Consider the following 20,279-nt stretch of genomic DNA (forward strand, 5'->3'; position numbering starts at 1 on the left):
ATGTATGTATGAATCCTATGTGATGTCAGAGACAAGACTGAACTCAAATGCTCGATGCAATAGTGTTGCACGTAAACATAGATGTGAATTAATCCAACAATAATATAGTGTAGTAGTATAGTGCTCATTCTTAAGTAGTGGTAGTCGTTACCCTAAAACAAATGATTTTTTGTTCTTAATTTTAGAGTCTGTACGCTTAACGGAGCATGATAAGAACAGATTTCAATTTTTTTATTAATGGTTCTTAACAATTTATCCCCCAAAAAGTAACTGTAAACAGGTACTAATATTTGTCCCTAAGCCCAAAAATCGTGCTCTCTAAAAATTACCCAACTGACATTTCTGAATTTGCTAGCGCCCGTAAGCTAACAGGTGGATTATACGTTTATTTACCACCATAAATAGTAGTGTAAACACGATAGAGTCAAACAGCGTAAAAGTTACGGCACCAAATACTAGTAAAACAAAGACTAGTATAGATTTTTTTGCTGCAGTTGCTAAATTCATTGTATAAAATACTTACATTTGGTCAAAAAGGTATTCATATGAAAACAAACGTAGGTGTACGTATATATAGGTATCGAATCGCTTCTGCTAATAAATCAACGAATATAATAATAACAAGGAGTCCCTTCAAAAAAGTCCACAACTGTTTCGTCGATAAATTTAATATCAAAAATCATAATAATATGTATAATCTATCACATTAAAGGCATGTTTGTATGTCCCGATTAACAAAACAAGTTTCACATATAACTTCGCAGCACCATTTGAATTGACAGTTACAGTTCTCGGTTTCCTTGACCGTCGTTTGCACATATCCCCTCCTGCAGCAGAGCTGGTCGCAGCTATCAGTGCCTGCTGAACTGATGTTGCATTGCCGCCCCTCGGTACCCAAGGACCCAGTTTTCATGTTTGGCGAACAGAAATCTGGGGATTCTTCTGAGTATATGATGTCTTTTTTGCCAGGCCTTTTTATGCTGGCGCTTTCAGGCATAAAACTGTCCCCGTCGTTGCTTGCGATTACCTGGTAAATAGAAGTTTATTGTTATACATAAATGTTGTTTATTGTATAAGTAGGTAATAGTGAATTAATCCAACGTTTCGTCAACGTTTTCAACTGAAACGCTTATTGAAGATGAATGAAATATACCTTTGTAAGTACTTTATGGCCTTTAACTTTATATATGAATATGCAACTTATGCAATAAATAGAAAAATGTGTATACAGTTTGAAATAATAAAGATTTAACATGATAACAAATCGTGTTTGTGTATAAGATACATTGAAAATGCCATATTTATATATCTCTAATTGTCTATTGGTCTAATAAGACTTCTTCAGTTGTTGACCACACAGAGGCTGGCCCAAAACTACGTTGTTTTTTTTTTACAGTGCATATTGTTGATAACTTTACCTTACATTTGTGTTTTCCAAGCCCCAGGAGATATTTTGGAGGTAATCAATTTGTTTTCAATCAAATAATCTTATTATAGTTTTAATTTTTAATAACATTTTGTAAAAGACGTGTAAGTAAGAAACAATATTCGGAAAAAAATTGTCTGCGTAATTCTGGGCTATCTTGTAGTAATCTCAGGCAACGAAAAAGGGAAGAGAGAAAATGTATTAAAATAATTCCAGTAAATACATGATTACCTTCGCAGCTCCCTCGAACCTGTCTCTTAGCCTGTCACCAATTTCTCTAAAAGTGGGCATTCTCCACCAGCAGGTCCTCAAGGTACACGATCCGGAGAGCCCGTGGCATTTGCATTCCACTCTCAAATGGTTTTTAATTGCCTGAAAAGCAAATAAAAGGTTAATTAACTCCACTGCCCCTGTCTGCCTCTGCATGTTTTTGAACAGATTTAATATTACTTTGCAACTTTAAGATTTAATCAAATTATAATATAATATCAAGTGTGGCATTGTGAATGTCATCTCGCTTTGTCTGGTAGGGCACAGCACAGCGGATGTCAGTCCAGATCTATTAGAGTAGAGGCCAACTGGAAAAGTACATCCACCTTAAGTACAGAAAACCGCAGCACAATAGACCCTACTCATAGTGTTGTGTTCCTGCCGGTCAGTACGGTTGCCAGAGTTCAACGAGGATGCGAAGTGCTAGGGTCGGCAACGTGCATGTAACTCCTCTGGAGATGCAGGCGTACATAGGCTACGGAGACTGCTTACCACCAGGCGGGCCGTATGCTTGTTTGCCACCGACGTAGTATAAAAAAGAAATGATTCCAGCAGTCAACTGAAGCTAGCCGGAATTTCCTATATAAATCTATGCCCTCCTGAATTGTCAGTGTGGAAAAAGTGCACTAAAAGCAGTATGTATGACTGGTAGGTAGGCTGACTGGCACGGATGTCCGACAGCGGGACGTAATGTCATATCCGCACCCACTAGTAATTACTAATGTCCCACTACTGTTTAATCGCTAAGAAAAAGCCTATATCAAAAACCGTCGAATTAAATTCTTACTAACCAACCTCCCAGCATTATGGTTATGAAGCTTAATCAGCGTCTTTATGTCGCTTTTTTTCCTGTAACGGCTGTCCATGAACTCTCTGGACTTCTTCAGGCCAAAGCGTACGTTGTCACTGCAGCCCCCCCATTGCCACCGGTCCGTGGGGACGGGGGAAGGGGGGAGAGTGATCGAGGGCATGTGCCCGCGACGGGGTTTTGGCGCACCCTATGGAAAGAAGAAAGTTGTGTTACTCCTTAAACAGTTTTGATTGACCACCGTTGGCTCATCTTGATGGATGGTAAGAACGGTAGCTTATATGATACCTATTTGACTCCGGTGATTTTCAAATACCTTTTCACAAGAGCACTCAAGGAGCGAGCCGGCCGTGCAGGCCCTGGTGATAGCGTATGTGACTCCAGCTGCAGTGATGGCGTTCACAAACCCCGTCTCTCGTATGTCTGTGGACAAATAATATCTTTGTGACTTATGATTATTAATGAATCATCACTTGCATCACTATATATATAAACGTAAGTGTGCCAATATTTGAAGACATATGGAGCGCGTCGTCCTAGCAACTACAGTAGAGCCTCGCTTATTCGGACCTCTATAAGGCGAAATCCTCTCGACCTCCTTTAGTCGAACAAAAACCTTAGTTTCCAGTCCCAAAAAGTCTCTACTTAGCGAAGAAAAAACTATTTTTTTTTTATCGTTTCCCTTGACTTTTGACTTTACTCGGGATCTACTGTACACTGTAGTTTACTTGAGGCGCGAATTAAATAAAAGCCCTGATGAAGATAAGTGGACCTACAATTATCTTAATGCACTGGGGAAGACAACGCAAAAATGGTTGGTGGTCCCTGATTTAGTTGATAATTTGTAACCTTTGTCAAGAGTTAAGTATGTACTGTAAACTTCGCGTGAATATTGGCTTTATACGGGCTTTATAAAGAAAATGACTGGCTCATTTGCGGCTGCAATTAATACCAAAATATCCTTCATCATATGAATATGTAAACGGTGGGGTTTCGCTTGGATGCTGCCTTAAATCGTTTACCCATACACTTGCATAACAAATTATTAAGTTGCTTAACAATTAGGCTAAAACTTCTTCACACAAATTACAATATCGATGACGTAAAACATTTTACAGTTATTAACAAGATTCGCAAAACATTAATAAAGCACTAAACATCGCGTTAAAGATTCATGGCCATTAACAAGTATACGCAAAAACATTAGACGACTATGCGAAAGCATGTTAATCACTCTTTGTGCATAATACTTGTGTTTTGCATATTACGTGTCTAAGGAATATACCTTTACCAAGTTTTGACTGTGGCTATTGAATGGCCGATTCGTTACAGCCCTTTATCCCTTGGTCATAGGAACACGAGTATTAGCACCGAATTACAAAGTGAAGTTGTTGACCTAAAAATCAATATTCACGCGGACGCTGTAATAAACTTCGATGAGCTTTACGAATCGATGGTCCCATCCATAAAACATTCGGACATGAAACACTGTTGTTTAGTTCCTCCAGCTAGTGGGGATAATAAGTATAATAACGGATGTACGAGAGTTCAAGGGGTATTTTACTATTTTTCTACGTGTGATTGTACCACGGTTCGATTGAGTACGGCGGCTTAGGTAGTTTTTGACGATTTGTTGTAAACATCTCCTTTTGGCATTATGATTTGCTTCTCTAGATAGATATTCGCATGCCATTATCTCACGTTGGATGGATATGATCTCTGTCCAAATATAATCTTTGCTACGATAATGGTGTGTTCGTCGTTTCTTGATATTTACTACAAACGTAGTGAATAATCGTTTCCCATCGTATTTTCTCGGAAACGTTCAGATTTATCATGCAGTTTCAGTCGGTTGTGGAAAATCTCCACAGGGACCTCCGTGTCAGTTAGAAATAAGGTAGTTGTGTTTATAAGTATTAGATAAGTACTTACGCTAAATCTTTGATTTTAATTAGGTAGAAAGCCAAACGAATTTTCCTATAGCATACAACTGTGAGATCGCTAAGTTGAGAATGAAGTTTGATGATCTTACAAGCCGTGTCTCACTCAAGTTAACAGGCTAGCTATAACAATTAACGGCGGGTCAACCCAAGTTGGCTGAATATTCAGACGTGAATAATGTGGACACCGATGCACCATCCGCTGAATATGCGGCGGGCATCAACTGCAGTGTTTTTGTTTCGGTCGATGACTTATTTATTGATGCGCTCGATAAGAAAGATCAGATGTACTTATTCAGTGAGCGGCAAACTCATTTCGTGTTATAAAATCAATCTCATCAGTGCTCAGACTCGATAGTCTTATCCTAGCTAAATATATACAGTTTCAAAATGCGATGGAATGGATTTATGGCCTCCCCCAGAATTGGAGGTTATAGAAATTTTCTTTTGTTGCTTCTGCTATTCAGAATATACGTATGACTATTACACGTATATCTGCTTGCGAAAACGTAAACAGCCTGAGCATGAGTATCCCGAGCATTTTCGGATAAGATGGGAAAGGTGTGCACAGAGTGCGAGGATGTGGGGGTAAGAGAAGCTTGTTTACAATTTCTCGAAACTCATGAGCAGCGTATAGTTCTTTAGTTATTTTTTTATTCAGGTCGTACTTGTCTAGTTGTATATTTGGTATATATAGCACAAGTAATAAGTGACCTTTGAATCCTTTGGTAGCTATCGTATTTGTTCATCGCGTTGTCCCGTTGCGCACCTCGGTTATTAAAATAATTTCGATAAAAAAATTCCACGCTTGTATTTGATGTTTTTTCTGTATTAGGTCAGGGGATTATAATACTAACTTATAAAAAGGTACTTCCCAGCTTTATCTCATGAACGAGAGAGATTAGGTCATAGTCTCCACGCTGGCCCAGAGTGGGTTAGGAACTTCACATGCATCTTCCAAATTCATTGCGGATGTAGGTATGCGGGTTTCCTCACAGTACTTCTTTCACCAAAAAGCGACTGATAAATATGTTATTGGGAAGAACCGTGGTTGAAACACGCGACCTCAGAGTTGAAAGTCCTGCATCTTACCACTAGGTCACCAATGCGCATGATCTTCATCAGAGCCCATGCTCATGGAAAATACTTTCCATTAGGCATTGTTTAACTTGGCAGTCCGATTTAATGGAATAACAGACTCACGTTAGAATGGGCCGGGTCCAGGCCGACGCATCCGATACTTCATTTTATATAGAAAACATTATGTGATCACCAGTCACCTGTAATAGAAAATGAAATGACGGTTGCCTTGGCCCGGACTCGGGCCGTTCTAGCGTAAATCTTCCTTAAGAGGAATGTATAATGAGTAGAAGAAAAAGTTATCTGTCTAAAAAACGAGGGTATGTGTTATCAGTCATATACTATCTCAACTAGCTCTCAGAATAAGATGGCCTCGCTATACTTATATAGGTAAGTAAATGATGAGTCCGATTAACTAGTTACGTAAGATGAAATAATTACTTTATGCAACCCTACTTCCCTTAAAAGGGATCTCGCTGGCACGAATTTTGTTTATCTACCTCACGTAAGTTTAGCTTAATTTCAATAACGCGGTTATATGACTAGAGTTTACTTTGAGCCCTCGATACCAGAAGAGCATTAATTAAGTAGAGATTAGATAGCTCGCTGCGCCCGAGTTGACGGGCGATGAGGATCGGACGCGCCTATCGATTCCATGCTAATTGGGCCCGGGCCGAGACGACGCCGTATCGTCGGCGCATTCCGCGATCCGCGGCCAAACCGTCTCAAGATACAGCAAAATTTATTGCACCAACAATTTATATAATTGACGTGAGACAAAAAAGCGAGAGTACACACCCAGAGGTAATTACAGCAGTGACGCTGTCCTCGCGATCGTCATTTTTATGCCGGTTAAATTTCGCCGGACGTCGCCAAGGATGCGTCCTCTGGAATTATGAGAGGAATGTCAATTTCGAGATTTTTCGCTAGTCGTTTAGTCCGGATAAAAAAGAGGTGGGGGCGAGGGGGAGGCGAGTCGTTCCCATGGCAGATGCCGAGGACGCCGCGCTTTTTCTGGCCGGAGCGCTGTCGATAGGCCAGCGTTGACACTCGGCCGTCATTATAAATCCGCGGCGGTGAGCTCAGAGCCGAGCATTCCGCGCGCTCCGCCCGCGTTATGCGCTGTAATTATCACAAAACGCAGCCCCGACTCGCAAATATGTCGTTGGGAACGAGGGACATGACATTCTCATCACCGAACGCTGCCTTTTTACAAACGTCTCCGGTTTGGAAGTATGCTGGCGGGGCCACTCCCACGACGTCGCGCCGGCTATTCGGGGGTGTGCTTTTTGCGGGGCTGCCACGAGCGCGGAATGTCGGTATTCGTGTTCACTGAATAATTCAGCGAAATTGTCGATCGATCAATAAAACCGATGGAATTAAATTGATTCACACTTGAAAGTTGTATGGCTTCTATAACGCGTCGATCGTCCGTTTTTGCAGCGTCAAAATACTTGGAAGTCGTTCCGCCATTCACAGTCCGTCAATCATGGAGCACGTGCTGGCGCGGACAGCTCATGAAAATGCTACTTGCTCTTATCGGATTGGATAATTGGCGTCTTGGTTCTAGAACCGTTTTATAACTAGTTCCACAATCCACGCCAAAGCGGTTATGAGTCCGTTCTGGACTGGCTTTATGCTTCATTCGTCGGAAACTTTTTGCCTTACCGCCTATACATCATTAGAGGTTGTCGTTTATGTCATTGTGATATGACATTGACATCTTTTTCTTGTTAAATACCGGTTGAACTACATGGTCAAATGTTACCTACTTAGTTGCATTGAATTACTTGTACATTTTCGCAACAAGTTTCAGAATACACACAATTAGGTACTACACATGATAGGTATGCGTATGATACTATTAGTACATCAAGGAAATATGCGTACAATAAAAATATACAGAACGTAATTACTGATAAAGTAACGGCAACAAACCACAAATTGACAGAATAACGATTTAAGGACTTTGAAGAAGAAGAATGCTGACAACGCATAATTATATTATGCGGGCATTAAACAAGTCGGCGTAGGTCAAGCCTTTTGGCGGTGAATTAGTTGAGTGAGATAGATATACTTTTTCTGGTAGTTTGAGTTCACTATAGTTATTGTAGAGTAAGTATAACACTGTTCACAGTGGCAAAGACAAGGTATGAGAGCGCCGTACGCAGTACAGTACGGCTACCACCAGTTTGACATATTGACTGTACTGACATATTCGCTAACGTCTGCGTAACTTAATTTTTATACATCTCGCTCGCACTAATATGCGAGTACGAGCGAGATGCATAGAAATCAAGTTACGCACACGCTAGCGAATATGTCAGTTTGACACTGCTGAGGCAGTCGTGGTAAGATTACTAGCCTGTACACACAAAATAAATCTTCATACCGTGCTGAGAAGAGCACCTGATATGCTCTTAGATAAAAATAGATAGAGCTGATCCTGATCAGACCCATGATCTGATAGTACATAAACAGCATGTGAAACATTTTCTATTGTTATTGTCAGATGTTTATTTTTTACGCCGACGCTCGGGAGACGCTATTGTGGGGAGGCCTTTACTGCCATCGTTTAGATTTACATACATACATACATACATATAATCACGCCTATTTCCCGAAGGGGTAGGCAGAGACCACGGATTTCCACTTGCTACGATCCTGACATACCTCTTTCGCTTCCTTCACTTTCATGACATTCCTCATACACGCTCGTCGGTTTAGGGTGGTCTTGACCTGGCCTTTCTTCAGGATTAGACCTAGAGGCGGAGGGTAGACCTCGGCGGACTTTCTCTGATCAAATCGTTTAGATTTGTCTGAAAAAAAAAAGTGTAGTACTGAGGGTGACCAGAACCCCTAGTGTAAATTTATTCGATAGCGTGACGTGACGTAGGCGTTTGCGTTAAGACTCATTTTATATGGGATTTAGAAACAGCGCGCCAAGCGGGACGTTTTGGAAACTCAAAATCCCATACACGTTTCGCTTTCGAATAAATTTACACTAGGGGTACAGATCTGATTTTAGGTTTTACGTTACAATTGCATTTGAACATACTTACGGAATTCGAGGTTTAAATAGTGGACAGGCCGTTTTTTTATTAAAAATCTAAAATTTGGCCTAATCCATTAAATAACTTACACAATTGCTAAATTTTTTAATGAAAGACTTTAAAAAACAATATTAAATAGTATAAAACACATTTTTTTTTTATATTATCGGAAAGGAAAATGTGAAATAATAAAAAAAGGCATTTCTATCATTAAATACCATTGAATCAATGAATTTTTTTTGCCTGAAATACGGCATAACCCGTAAAATACGGGACACCTGGTCACCCTAATGCTACTCGTCGTTCAATATAAGCATCTACTTACTTATTCTATTAATTAAGAAATCCGATTGCCAAATACCGTAAGATTAAGAAGATATTAAAATCAATATACATATTCTTATAATGATTATCCAAACAAACAATGTCCAAGAGAATGTTAAAATTGTATATTAAAATTATCTCTCACCAATCGCCTAAACACTTGCCAACCAATCCACTCGCAGATGAAGCCGTTAGCAGCTATTCAACGCAACATTGCAATATTCGCGTTTACATTAATCATGACGTCGACAATATAAATTATATAATGTAATGTAAAGAAGTGAGAATGGCCGAGCATGTCAAATCCCCCGATAACCGGCCGAGATCATCTATACCAAGCCCATATGTGAAATTGCGAGGGATTTTGCAATTTTAATTTTATTTATAACGATTTGCCTTAAAGCATGAGCGTGGCGATTTGATTGGATAGTTTCAAAGAAGCCAAACTTAATTCTTTCGAAGAGACTAATGATAAATCGGGGACGCATGAGGTCATCAAATACGCTACCAAGATTAGGCAAGACGTTAAAAGTAACACAATCATAAAGTAACTAACTCATAGCTTACTCCTCTGACGAAAACCTTGCACAATTGTGCATTCTTTTGTATGGACTGACGTTAATCTAACATGGCTATTTTTACGTTACGTACAAATAGCCATACATTTGACGTGTCGTTTTGTACAGAAAATGATAGACATGGCGTCTCCAGTCTACATGCTCTAAGCTAGATATAGATATAGGTAATAATTGTTTTAATTCAATTACAAATAACTTTCATATTATTTCAGCACGTCGTTTTAAAATGAGAACGTAACTTCTATTGTACCTATGGCGACAACTAAGTACTTGCGCCCGATTAGTGTTTACCACCTTGTTACGAATTTGATGTTACTTTAAAGATCTCTCACGCTGGTTGGTGCATGCGAAATGAAGTGAAAGTCATCCGTGAGTTACACGCCAATCATAAACTCGTGTGACGGTCGTCCGTCAAAGTATCTTATGATTCAACGCCCGCGCTTCACACTTGCACCGCACCGCACATCGGCCGGACGTTCCCGCTAGAAACTGATAAACTGAAACTCGCTCCCGATACAGATCGGAGTCGCATTCGCTCGTCGAGTCGCCTTTAAATTAACTGTTCACGCACTCTCGTTCAGGAATTTTAGATCCGAGATGGATGCGACGCGATGCGATGTCACTGTTGAATGCACAGGTGCGATTCGTGTTTAATTAGCTGGCCAGAATCGGTACAAATTACCTTGTGTTATGACCTGAATCATTTAATGTCGATGAAGGTTATGTTTTAGAAATTAAACCAAAGAGATTGACGTTAAGAAGTCTTGTTAAAAGTTTTACAGTTTTTTTTTTGCATTTTTGTATAGAGTGATAATTATTTACTGGTGATTTATTTACAGAAAACATAACTTACGTTAGCAACGGATAACAAACCTAACTAATTAGTTCGCTGAATTGTCTCAGATGAGAAGTATCAACAGCGCCATATCAGGTTGAATATAACGTAATAAGATAAGAGCCTCATTTTATATAAATTGACAGAAGCCAGAAAATATAGAATGTACAAAGTATATCTTGCAGCTACATCACAATCAAGTTATTAAGCTTCAATCTAGGAAGACGGCAGCATTCCGCGCCACACATTTTCGCACGGACCAAAAAAGGCACGATCATAAAATGATTGTGTAATCCTTTCATTACGTAATTTCATTTCGCATAAACACGGCTTTCCATATCCCTACACAACATACTTATTATGATTTAATCTCAATCTTGAAAACGCAATTTAGCAGCAAGGTTCGCAATACAAATTCCTCCGCGTAGCGTATTCATCCCCATTTCTTACGAGCTTGAGTGAAACATGTGATATTGTTCCTGGCCGGTGTCGTGTGTCGTGCGAGCCCGGCGTCATAAACATGTATGTCATATTCGCTTACCTACGTGCGAGGACCCCGCGAAGATCATAAAACGATCGGACTTCCTATCATCCAGTGAGGGAAAGCAGTGGTTCATAGAACGCGATTCCACTCGGCTTACTTACCTACCTTAAGAAATGGAACTTCCTTAATGGATTGGGTTATATGAAAAATAAGGCTTACATGTTAGAACGTGAAAAGAGAATTCAATAGATTTCCATCTGCTTGCGATTAAGACGCTGGAAAAAAACAAACGATGACTTGTTTTAGCCCATCAGCATAACCATCAGCTTAATGCGCGGACAATACATCGAGTTGTCACCGCGACCGCTGCGGAATGCTTAAACAAACGCAGGCATTTTATCTCATGTGATTAATTCAATTATTTAGCGCAATAAATAGGGTCGCGAGGGGGTTGGGAGGGCGCGCGAGGGGGTGGTTGACGTCGCGGCTGTCGGGGTGACGGCGGAGTGCATGCGTGCAATTGCGTCAGTGTCAGCGTGTCAGCGCAGGGCCATTGTGGCCTCTAGCCGATATATGAGCGTCGCGCGATCGCTGCGCCCGCTCCTGATTTATCGACGGCCTGCGCGGGCGCTGGGACGCGCTGTCGCCGCCGAATAAAGCGCATTCTCACGCTACCGAACGCACGCGAACGCTCCTACCCGTATTTAAATGGAACGCTCGTTTCTCATTCCTTTCCCCCAGATATTTTACGTCGGGTAATACGATACGACACTGTCCGGCTCTTTCTGCAGTTTTCGCGGTCGTTTTTTCCCTCAGTCCGCTATTGTTCACTTGTCAATTTCTTTAGCTAATGCGAGTAAACGTCTCATTATGCGGTGCGGTGCGGTGCGCGGGCGCACCGCGTGTTGTGACAGCAACCACCCACCGGAAGGGGCCGAGCGTCATTCAGCCGCGCACAAAACGCGAATGTTTTATTCAATGAACGTCTGATGGCTAATTTAAATGGATTGTGCACGTTAATGGGAATAATTAGTTCTTAATATGCGTTGAACTAGAACAAGAAAATGTGTCCGCGTACGTGCTGTCGACTTTTGATCCTCTAGTTAGCGCCTAATTAGCGCACGTGCATTCAGCGGCATAGAGCTTGCATCACCGGCATTACCGGAGGCAGATATGCCGCGACACGTCGCACACCGTTTGACTGCCCGTATAATAAGGACAGCCGACATTTCGCAATCCGTCAGCCTGTTAGCCGTCATACCGCGCCGTAAACGCATTTCTCGCTGTGACGAGCCGACATCGACGCACACCTAAATACCGCGCCGATGAACGACTTCCCTTATTTTCTCTCATTAAAATTGAGAGAAAGAACAGTTTTAAAATCTTGCACGGTATTATAATTCCTTAAAAGTCACGTCTGAAAAAACGTTGCGGCGCTCTCAGCACCTATTTCAGCGGAGGGGTATTTCCTTTAATTTGGCAACGAGTGGACGGTGACGAGTGAGAATTGCAGGGGTTTCGCGCGCGCCTGTCACTCGTGACAGACGGACGGCCTGTCCGCGGGGAGACCAAAAAAAACTGAATGCGGAGTAGCCTGGCACTCGCCTCCGAGTGAAACGTGCTCACCTATCGCACCCCTCCAGCGCTCGAGCGAGATAACCAAAACTGTGAAAGGACACGGGCTACTAAAGATTTCTACTGTTAGCGACGGCGAGGTATAACTTAAACCGACAATTTTGTGCTTGAGACGTCGATTACTCCTCTCGAGCCTGATGCTTGACTTTCAAATAACTCACTGGCCTATTGTTTATTCCACCATGATTCAATGAGCTGACATTCGCTATATCGAGCACTTATAAATATGTAGTCGGCCTTTATTTGGCGTTTCGCAATCGTTTGTCAGACGCGTTTGAAGGGTCCAAACACATGAGCACGGGACAGGATCAGCCATTCTGATTCTTTACGATAATTACGATAAAGTGATGTACTTATCCGCCGCAAAATAATCGATATCGAGAAAAATTACTATCATTAAACGGATCGGGAGGGTCAATATGGGACATCGACCATAAGAGTGAGGAGATTAGATATAAGAAACGCGCCCGGATATTACACTATAATTAAGAACATTTACGTGTTGGGGCGCCAAATTTATCGCCGAGTTTTTTGTCGATATGAAGGCATCGCTGGGTATGAATGCGGGGGTCGCGGCATGTGAGGTCCCGGGCGGTAGTCGGGTTATCGCGTGGTAATCTTTATGGGCCGCGGACTGCTCGCCGACTGCCCGACCTTAATGGCTCGAGATCATATAGCCAGTATTTGGGAGCTCGTGTTTGTGGGTTTGTTTATAGCTTAATTAGGCTGTTTTGTTTAAATGGAAATTGGCCCCGGCGTCGGTTCTAGGAGATAAGGTGTCGAGGTATTTACGATTTGATACCGCTGCTGGCCCGATTGTCGACCTTTTACAGTTCTCGTTTTGTTTTGATTGAGTTTTATTGAATTTAATGTTAAGACGCGCTTTATAACTGGAGTCACGTTAATTTGGAGATATTTTATAGCCTTTATTTTTGTACGTTTCCAATTAAGCTTTGAGAATCATACTTTTAATTACTGCGTAGGTAGTCGTTTAAGTGCGCGTAATAATTCCTTTTGGGATAATCGTGTGATGTGAGTTTAAATGAGGTACTAAAGATTAAATTGTTCAGCTGTATTGTAATGGTAAATCTCACTCGATAACGTTATTTAAATAAGACTGAAATCCTTTTTTCATTGATTAAAATTTGACACCGAAAAAACGACCAAGGCAGAGGAATGCGGGGTCTTACTAATGAAAGGGACCAATTAAAGATGATTATTTTTTCTTGCAGCTACAGGCTGATGTTGGATGTAAAAAAATCGAAAACGAATTACCTGTTCAATTGTTTGTTTTGTGTCAAATATCAAATAAAATTTACCTACTTCTTTGTTGTTGTCATAATATATTTAATTTGTGACTAGACATTAATTTTCCATTACTTTCTTTTAAGTCTCAAAAGAGGTGTGAATCTTCAATTAAAAACAAACTTGTAACACTTCTTTGAGAACTTTACTACTTAATAGCCCATAATTATAAAGATCCGGAAACGACATGAAAAGAAATGTTTGGTTGGGACCATTCTAAATAATCCCATTGATGGTAAAACCACTAACACACATCTCATCTTATAGTTATTTACATAAAACTAAAGTACCTTAGTATACCTACTATATACCTTAAAATATGAATGATATACACAATGAAAGAAGGCTAAATAAACCCCAATAACATACAGAATCTCTTAGTAAAATAGTAACACCCCGTAACCATTATTTTTTCTTGTCACTGTGTGATAAAAAACTGGGGACTAATTCAGGTCTGTATGTTGCCACCCAACGCTGGCCATCAATTTATGGCCTTTTAACCTAATTTGTTGGCGGTACCTCGCTACCAGCCCACGCTGTACGGCCAGGTCATTAATCGAATTGAGTCGATTTGTTTAGTGGAAATGACAAAAGATGTCTAGCACAAAAGTTTTCTCATCTCGCATTTTGCAGCGTATAGTAAGCTCAAGAGGCATTCCACAAAAAAACTGTCGCGGAATTTATTCATATGGCATCAGCTACCTTAATATGCTGCAGAAATATGTATTATAATTATACCGTTGAATTTAAAGCTGCAAGTTATCAAACGTTACCGTGCAAAATATTGGTTTAGCTTTTCAGTTCGGATATGATGGTCTTTCTTGTCTACGTGACAGCGTGATATAACGGTGTTCGTCACTTTACCATATTTATATATTGATATATAAGAAGTTAAGTATATAAAACACTTGAAGATAGGTACTTAACTTTTTTAAATCTTGATATCTTTTTTTTTGCGAAATACCTAGTCTTCAATTAAGTCATAAAAATACTTTTTTTTTTTGCCCTAAACGCACACATAGTCCTTGTCAAAAAAAATTCAACCCATTCGTGAAGCTAAAAGTAGCAAAACGATTTATACCCCAATATATCTTATCTAATATCACACTATAAATTAGTTTGTAATGGACAAGAGTTACCAAGAGGCAAATTAAATGAGAAACAAAATCACCAAATTAAGCTATCACGGTTGGCGATAAAATATCAAATTAATGTATTTTACATTAGCAGAATGGCTGTCAAACCCTAACAAACTCATAAAAACATACTGACATTTATAATCACGTGTTGGGGAGTCGTAAACACTTTGGTCACTTATTGCTGTCATCTGAATATTGAATAAACTTTTTGCTTTTTTCTTTAGTGCCGGTATGACAGTTTTGATAAATTTATACCACGTATGTGTCCGCGGCCGGTAACACGTCCCACTTTGTCGCTTGCCATAAGGACCCCTTGACAGATTATTCGTATAAAGATACAAGCAAATCTCGCCTTATGGTAAGCGACAAAGTGGGACCTTAGACTTTGACACATATTTTTACATGTCAATCTGTAGAATGACACTTACACTTAGATATAACTGAAGTGTACGAGTACAAAAGGGAAGCCATCAAGTATATGAACATTTCATGAGTGCGTAAGAGGCAGACAACATAAAAAAGAACTTGTCTACTTTCGAGATTCATAGCGGCCACTTGAATATGTCGAAACATAATGTTAGCGGACTCCGGACTGGACTCTGAAAACTGTGTTCAGGACATACGGTTGGTGCTTAAGTATATCATGGTCATGGAAGATACTGTCACAAAAGCAAATAATTTAAGCCATTATACATATTATTTCTGAATTCAATACTTCCAAATTACATTTGACATTTTCGTAGCACTTAATATGTATTTGACAGTAATCTTGTAGGTACATTGAAGATCTGTGATTTAAACACTTATAACAGCTTGATAACATTTACAGCGTGAACGAGCTCCAGCCATCTCCCTTGGGAGCTTCTAAAAGCTGCTGCCTTACGTTATTATCACACTGTGCGAGCTTACCGGTGTGTAAGCAGAAGGGACATACTTTCATAGCGCTGTCTCGCTCGCACATCGGTGCGGCGTGCGGATCGCATGCATCTCGCCCGCTTCATAGTCGGCGCAACCTAAGATCATGTATTTGACAGTGATGAACTGAGCGTTATAATTATGACGTTAAAGCTATCAGTTACACGGTAGATCAGCTTCATCTACTCTTACTTATATACCTGAAGGTAAATTTATAACTGTCAAATATGTGATCTTAGAAAATTTCCACTACAGTACCCTCGGCATTGTCCATGCATGACCATGGACAACAATCCAAATCAATCAATTCTTTATGAAAATATGGTGTAAGACAAAATTAAAGCTTATTAAATTCTACACAAAAAGTCCTGGATATCTTTGCGGAAAAAATACATGTTGTTATAGAAAATACTTGCTGAATCTAAGTTTAACGCTTATACACTTCCAGGGGACATTCTCTTAATAGGAAACTCGGAGAAATATGAATTCCACTTTTAACTATACATTTGTAAGAGTCTCCCAATAGGGACATCTAAACCCACAGAAACATTCTGCTGCTTCTTCACCATCATCCTCTTCGTCTAAAGGCACCGTTCCGTTCGGTAACTTAATACTAAAAATTGTAGTATATACAATAAATTTACGAAATTATCTTAACAAAAACCGCAACCATCATAGGTCTGCTACTAGGGAATGCAATCTCGAACCAAGATTAGGGGTTCGATATCTCGCGTGAAAAACGTAATTCGATTCGAGATTGGATATTTCGAGATCTTGACTGGAACGACTAATTAAGTATGTGCTTTAATTTTTGGACAATGTCCTTCAGTCGTATTGAGTACTTACCTAATTCAGGAAACGGATGTTTTTTTTTCATGGGTTGTTTTTTCACGTTGTATATTTCTAGAGTTTCTCTATAAATATACAATACCATATAGCTACCATCATTTGGATTAGATATGGTTTAAAAGTTATATATCAGTGCTGCATTCCTATTTCCTATTAATATATTTTTTTAAGCAATTGACGATGTTTCCTAAAGTCAAACTTTACCTTTTTTTACACTACGTCGGTGTCAAACAAGCACAACCCACCTGATGGTAAGAAGTCTCCGTAGCCTATGTACGCCTGCAACTCCAGAGGAGTTACATGCGCGTTGCCGACCCTTACACCCTCGTTGAGCTCTGGTAACCTTACTTACCGGCAGGCACACAACACTATGAGTAGGGTCTAGTGATATTTGGCTGCGGTTTTCTGTAAGGTGAAGGTACTTCCCCAGTTGAGCTCTGCTCTATATTATATGGAATGATATCCGCTATGCTGTGCCCTACCACACAAAGCGAGATAACATTCAGTGCCCATACTTCTCTTACCTAAATAAATTCCCGAATTGTGACAAATGTTGTTTAAAAAAAATGCCCCAAAAAGGTGTGGGCACGATCTCAGATAACTTTATTGCGATCCTAAAAGCTCGGGTGGTAGGGTTTATAAATATTTTGTGTGCGACGAAATTTTGACAAATACCACTTAATTTACGCTAATGAATCCAAATGAATGCACGTTGGAGGACTAATGGTCGGAGCGCTAGTGATGTGCCCATGCCCATAAAAAACTGAAAATATCGATATAGGACGTGAGGTCAAATTTCACACAGCTAGCTATCATTATAGGTATATACTGCTACATGCCTCTGCATGCAGCAGTACGAGGCAGCCATACGATTTATATTGAAAATTAAGAGCAATTTACGAGTCTAGATGAAACAACATTTTTAAATAATTCGCACATTTATATTGATATGCTTATGCGACAAGTTATCTTCTGATAAAGCAACAGCACAGTCATATAATTTCCATAAACTAGTTTAAGAGGCGAACTAACTATGCTGGACTAATCCACCACTTCGTTACATAACCTATAGATAATTTGTGGTTAGTTTAATAAACGTAATCCTGATCCTGCTGACACTGCAGCCTGGTTAGAATGATTTATTATAGGCAAAATTGGCGTGCAAAACTAGTTCTACTTTAATACTACATTTTAGAAAAAAAAATTGATAAGAACTTGACATTCTTTTATAAAATTATAGTGCGATACACATACACACATTATTACATTTATCTGTTATGATGTCTTAAGAATGAATAAATATATCGATAAAATACGTCATATCACATCACTATTCCGGTTCACTTAGATTAACGAGCAGCATAAAAACCAACTCTTTTAGGCTAATCGAATTAGGCCCCGATATCCATCGCTGCGCTTAACACGTTTTGCATTATTTGCCCCTCACTATTCATACAAAAAACAAAAAAGTTTGTCTGTGTATACGTTTAGCTCGGCCCATTAAAGTTATAATAATTTTATTAATGTTGAGCTTGAGTATGGTTTTCAATAGAGGTTTTGTTAATGGCGTGTTGATAGAGAGAGATAAAGATGTCGATATTGTCAAGTCAGAATTTAGATTATACGATTTACGACATTTAAAAATAATCGATATTGGAAGGTCTAAAAGATTATGTTCACTAATGCTACATTAAATTTAAATATTTAATAGCTAAGATAATACGTACAAAACGGTTAAAATGTACACATAAGTACAGTGACAGTACAATTGACTAAATACATTTATAGGCAATCGATAATGAAAGATCGGGTTGTGCTCCCAAATGTAACATTAGAATTTCAAATTATTGTAAAAATTAAAAGAAAATAAAAATGTAAAACGGATACAAAACGGCCGCAGGCGTCGTCGCCCGAGCACATTACTCGATTAATAAACAGCAGGTAGCCGACCGCCGACCGCATTTACAATATCTTAAATACTGATGAACTCATCGGAGTCATTCCTTTAAATCTATTGATTGTTGAGCTTTTGTGTTGATTGGTCGTAAATAGAATTTTCGATTCAATAAAATGTCGCCTGAATCACCGGATTAATATATATCGTCATAAATTCGAGTTCGCATCTCAAAAGGCTAATCCTGCGAATGTACCCGTGTTTTGTGGCCAGTCAATGGTTTATAGATTTGTTAATAAAGATTATTGGCCTTATCTGTGGAGTTAACATTTCGATCTGCGGTGTTAAAATGTGGCTTTTATAGACTGCGAGTCATGTAAGCGATGTGTCATTTCATTGCGTAGGAATTTGACTGTTTTGAGGAATATAATTACTTATCTATTTTTTTTACTCAAAAGTATTCTATAAAAAGGTTTAGCGGAAATGTAAGGCCTACATACTTGAAGATAAATACATCAGCGTCTAAGGTAGGTAAGTATTGACTTTATCGGGAGCTAGCTGTATGGGAGATCTGATGCACTAACACTATTACTAATACTTACTGGGGTTATGTTGCATGGAAATACGATAAGTATTGCTTAATACCATTACTATTGGTAACACAGTAAAATCCCTTAAAACTTGACCTTTTTCAGTAGGCTAGTTTCGTTTCTACGAATGTGCACAAACTTGCCTTCCAGGAGAATAGCTCCAGTCAGAAAGATATATACCTTGTAGGGATTTAAAATGTAATAAAAATATGGGTGAACCTCTGGGCACTTCTCATGAGTATACTCGTATTCCGCATGCTCCGCTCCTGCGCTGCGTAGTGCAGTTCCACCGTTTGTTCCTGAACTGATGCGCACACTCCATAGCCAACAGATATGCACGAACTAGCAAAATTTCTTGAAGATCAGCGCCTGACTATAAGAAACGACGTTTTGCGGTCAATTAACCTATTGAATACCTTTGTAATTATACCTTTCATAATCTTTTTGAGCAGGCCAGTTGACAAGAGCTTGTAAATCTTGTACAAGTCAAACGCTAGACTTAATGAATCTGTCCCATAAGGATGACTCATGCCACAACGGTCCGGGCCCGAGCCCGGGCGTCCGAAACTTCAGTTTTCTATAGAAAACATCAAATGATCACCTGTCATAGAAAAAGAAGCGTCGGAAGCCCCGTCCCCGGCCTGGATCTTTCTAGCGTGAGTCATCTTTTACAAGGATTTGGGTGTAGATGATAATACCTCTCATGAGTATCTTCCGCATGCTCCGCCGCTGCGTGGTGCAGTTCCACCGCCTGTTCCTGAACTGGTGCGCGCACTCCGTGGCCCCGAGGGTCACGCCGCGCATGATCTCCTTCAGCAGGCCCGTCTCGTTCCTGCAGATGTGCGCGAGCCGGCCGCGCGCACGCCGGTTGCGCTTGCACACCATGCGCGGGTCCAGGATCACGGCGCTGCCTGATGCCCTAGAAAGAACATTAGATCAAGATGTGGCTGACGCGTTTTTATTGAGTTTAACACATTTTAATCCAAGGCAAATGCCATTAGAAAAATCATACCCGACCCGTCCCTTTTACTGTTCACGGCGTCTGATGTGTACACCATTACATTGTTTGCCAAGACAGTAACTAGAGTCTGACCTGCAAGTGGTTTTTTTTTTAAATATGGCAACTTCTTTTGTAATTTTATTGCCGGGTGTGC

The 20,279-nt window shown here is 39.9% G+C and overlaps 1 protein-coding gene across 1 annotated transcript in view; it reads right to left on the reverse strand.

Moving 5' to 3' along the window:
- Positions 1-650: 650 nt before the first annotated feature.
- Positions 651-20,279, reverse strand: part of LOC133517595 (protein Wnt-6) — a 47,576-nt gene continuing 27,947 nt past the window's right edge. Inside the window, exons 2-6 of the mRNA XM_061850924.1 lie at positions 19,824-20,044; positions 2,821-2,927; positions 2,488-2,694; positions 1,658-1,798; positions 651-1,027 (exon numbers count right to left, since the gene is read on the reverse strand). Coding sequence (XP_061706908.1) covers positions 707-1,027; positions 1,658-1,798; positions 2,488-2,694; positions 2,821-2,927; positions 19,824-20,044 — 997 coding nt within the window. The 3' untranslated portion in view covers positions 651-706. The remainder of the gene's footprint in view (positions 1,028-1,657; positions 1,799-2,487; positions 2,695-2,820; positions 2,928-19,823; positions 20,045-20,279) is intronic.

The sequence above is a fragment of the Cydia pomonella genome, chromosome 5 (assembly GCF_033807575.1).
Source record: "Cydia pomonella isolate Wapato2018A chromosome 5, ilCydPomo1, whole genome shotgun sequence".
NCBI classification, from domain to species: domain Eukaryota; kingdom Metazoa; phylum Arthropoda; class Insecta; order Lepidoptera; family Tortricidae; genus Cydia; species Cydia pomonella.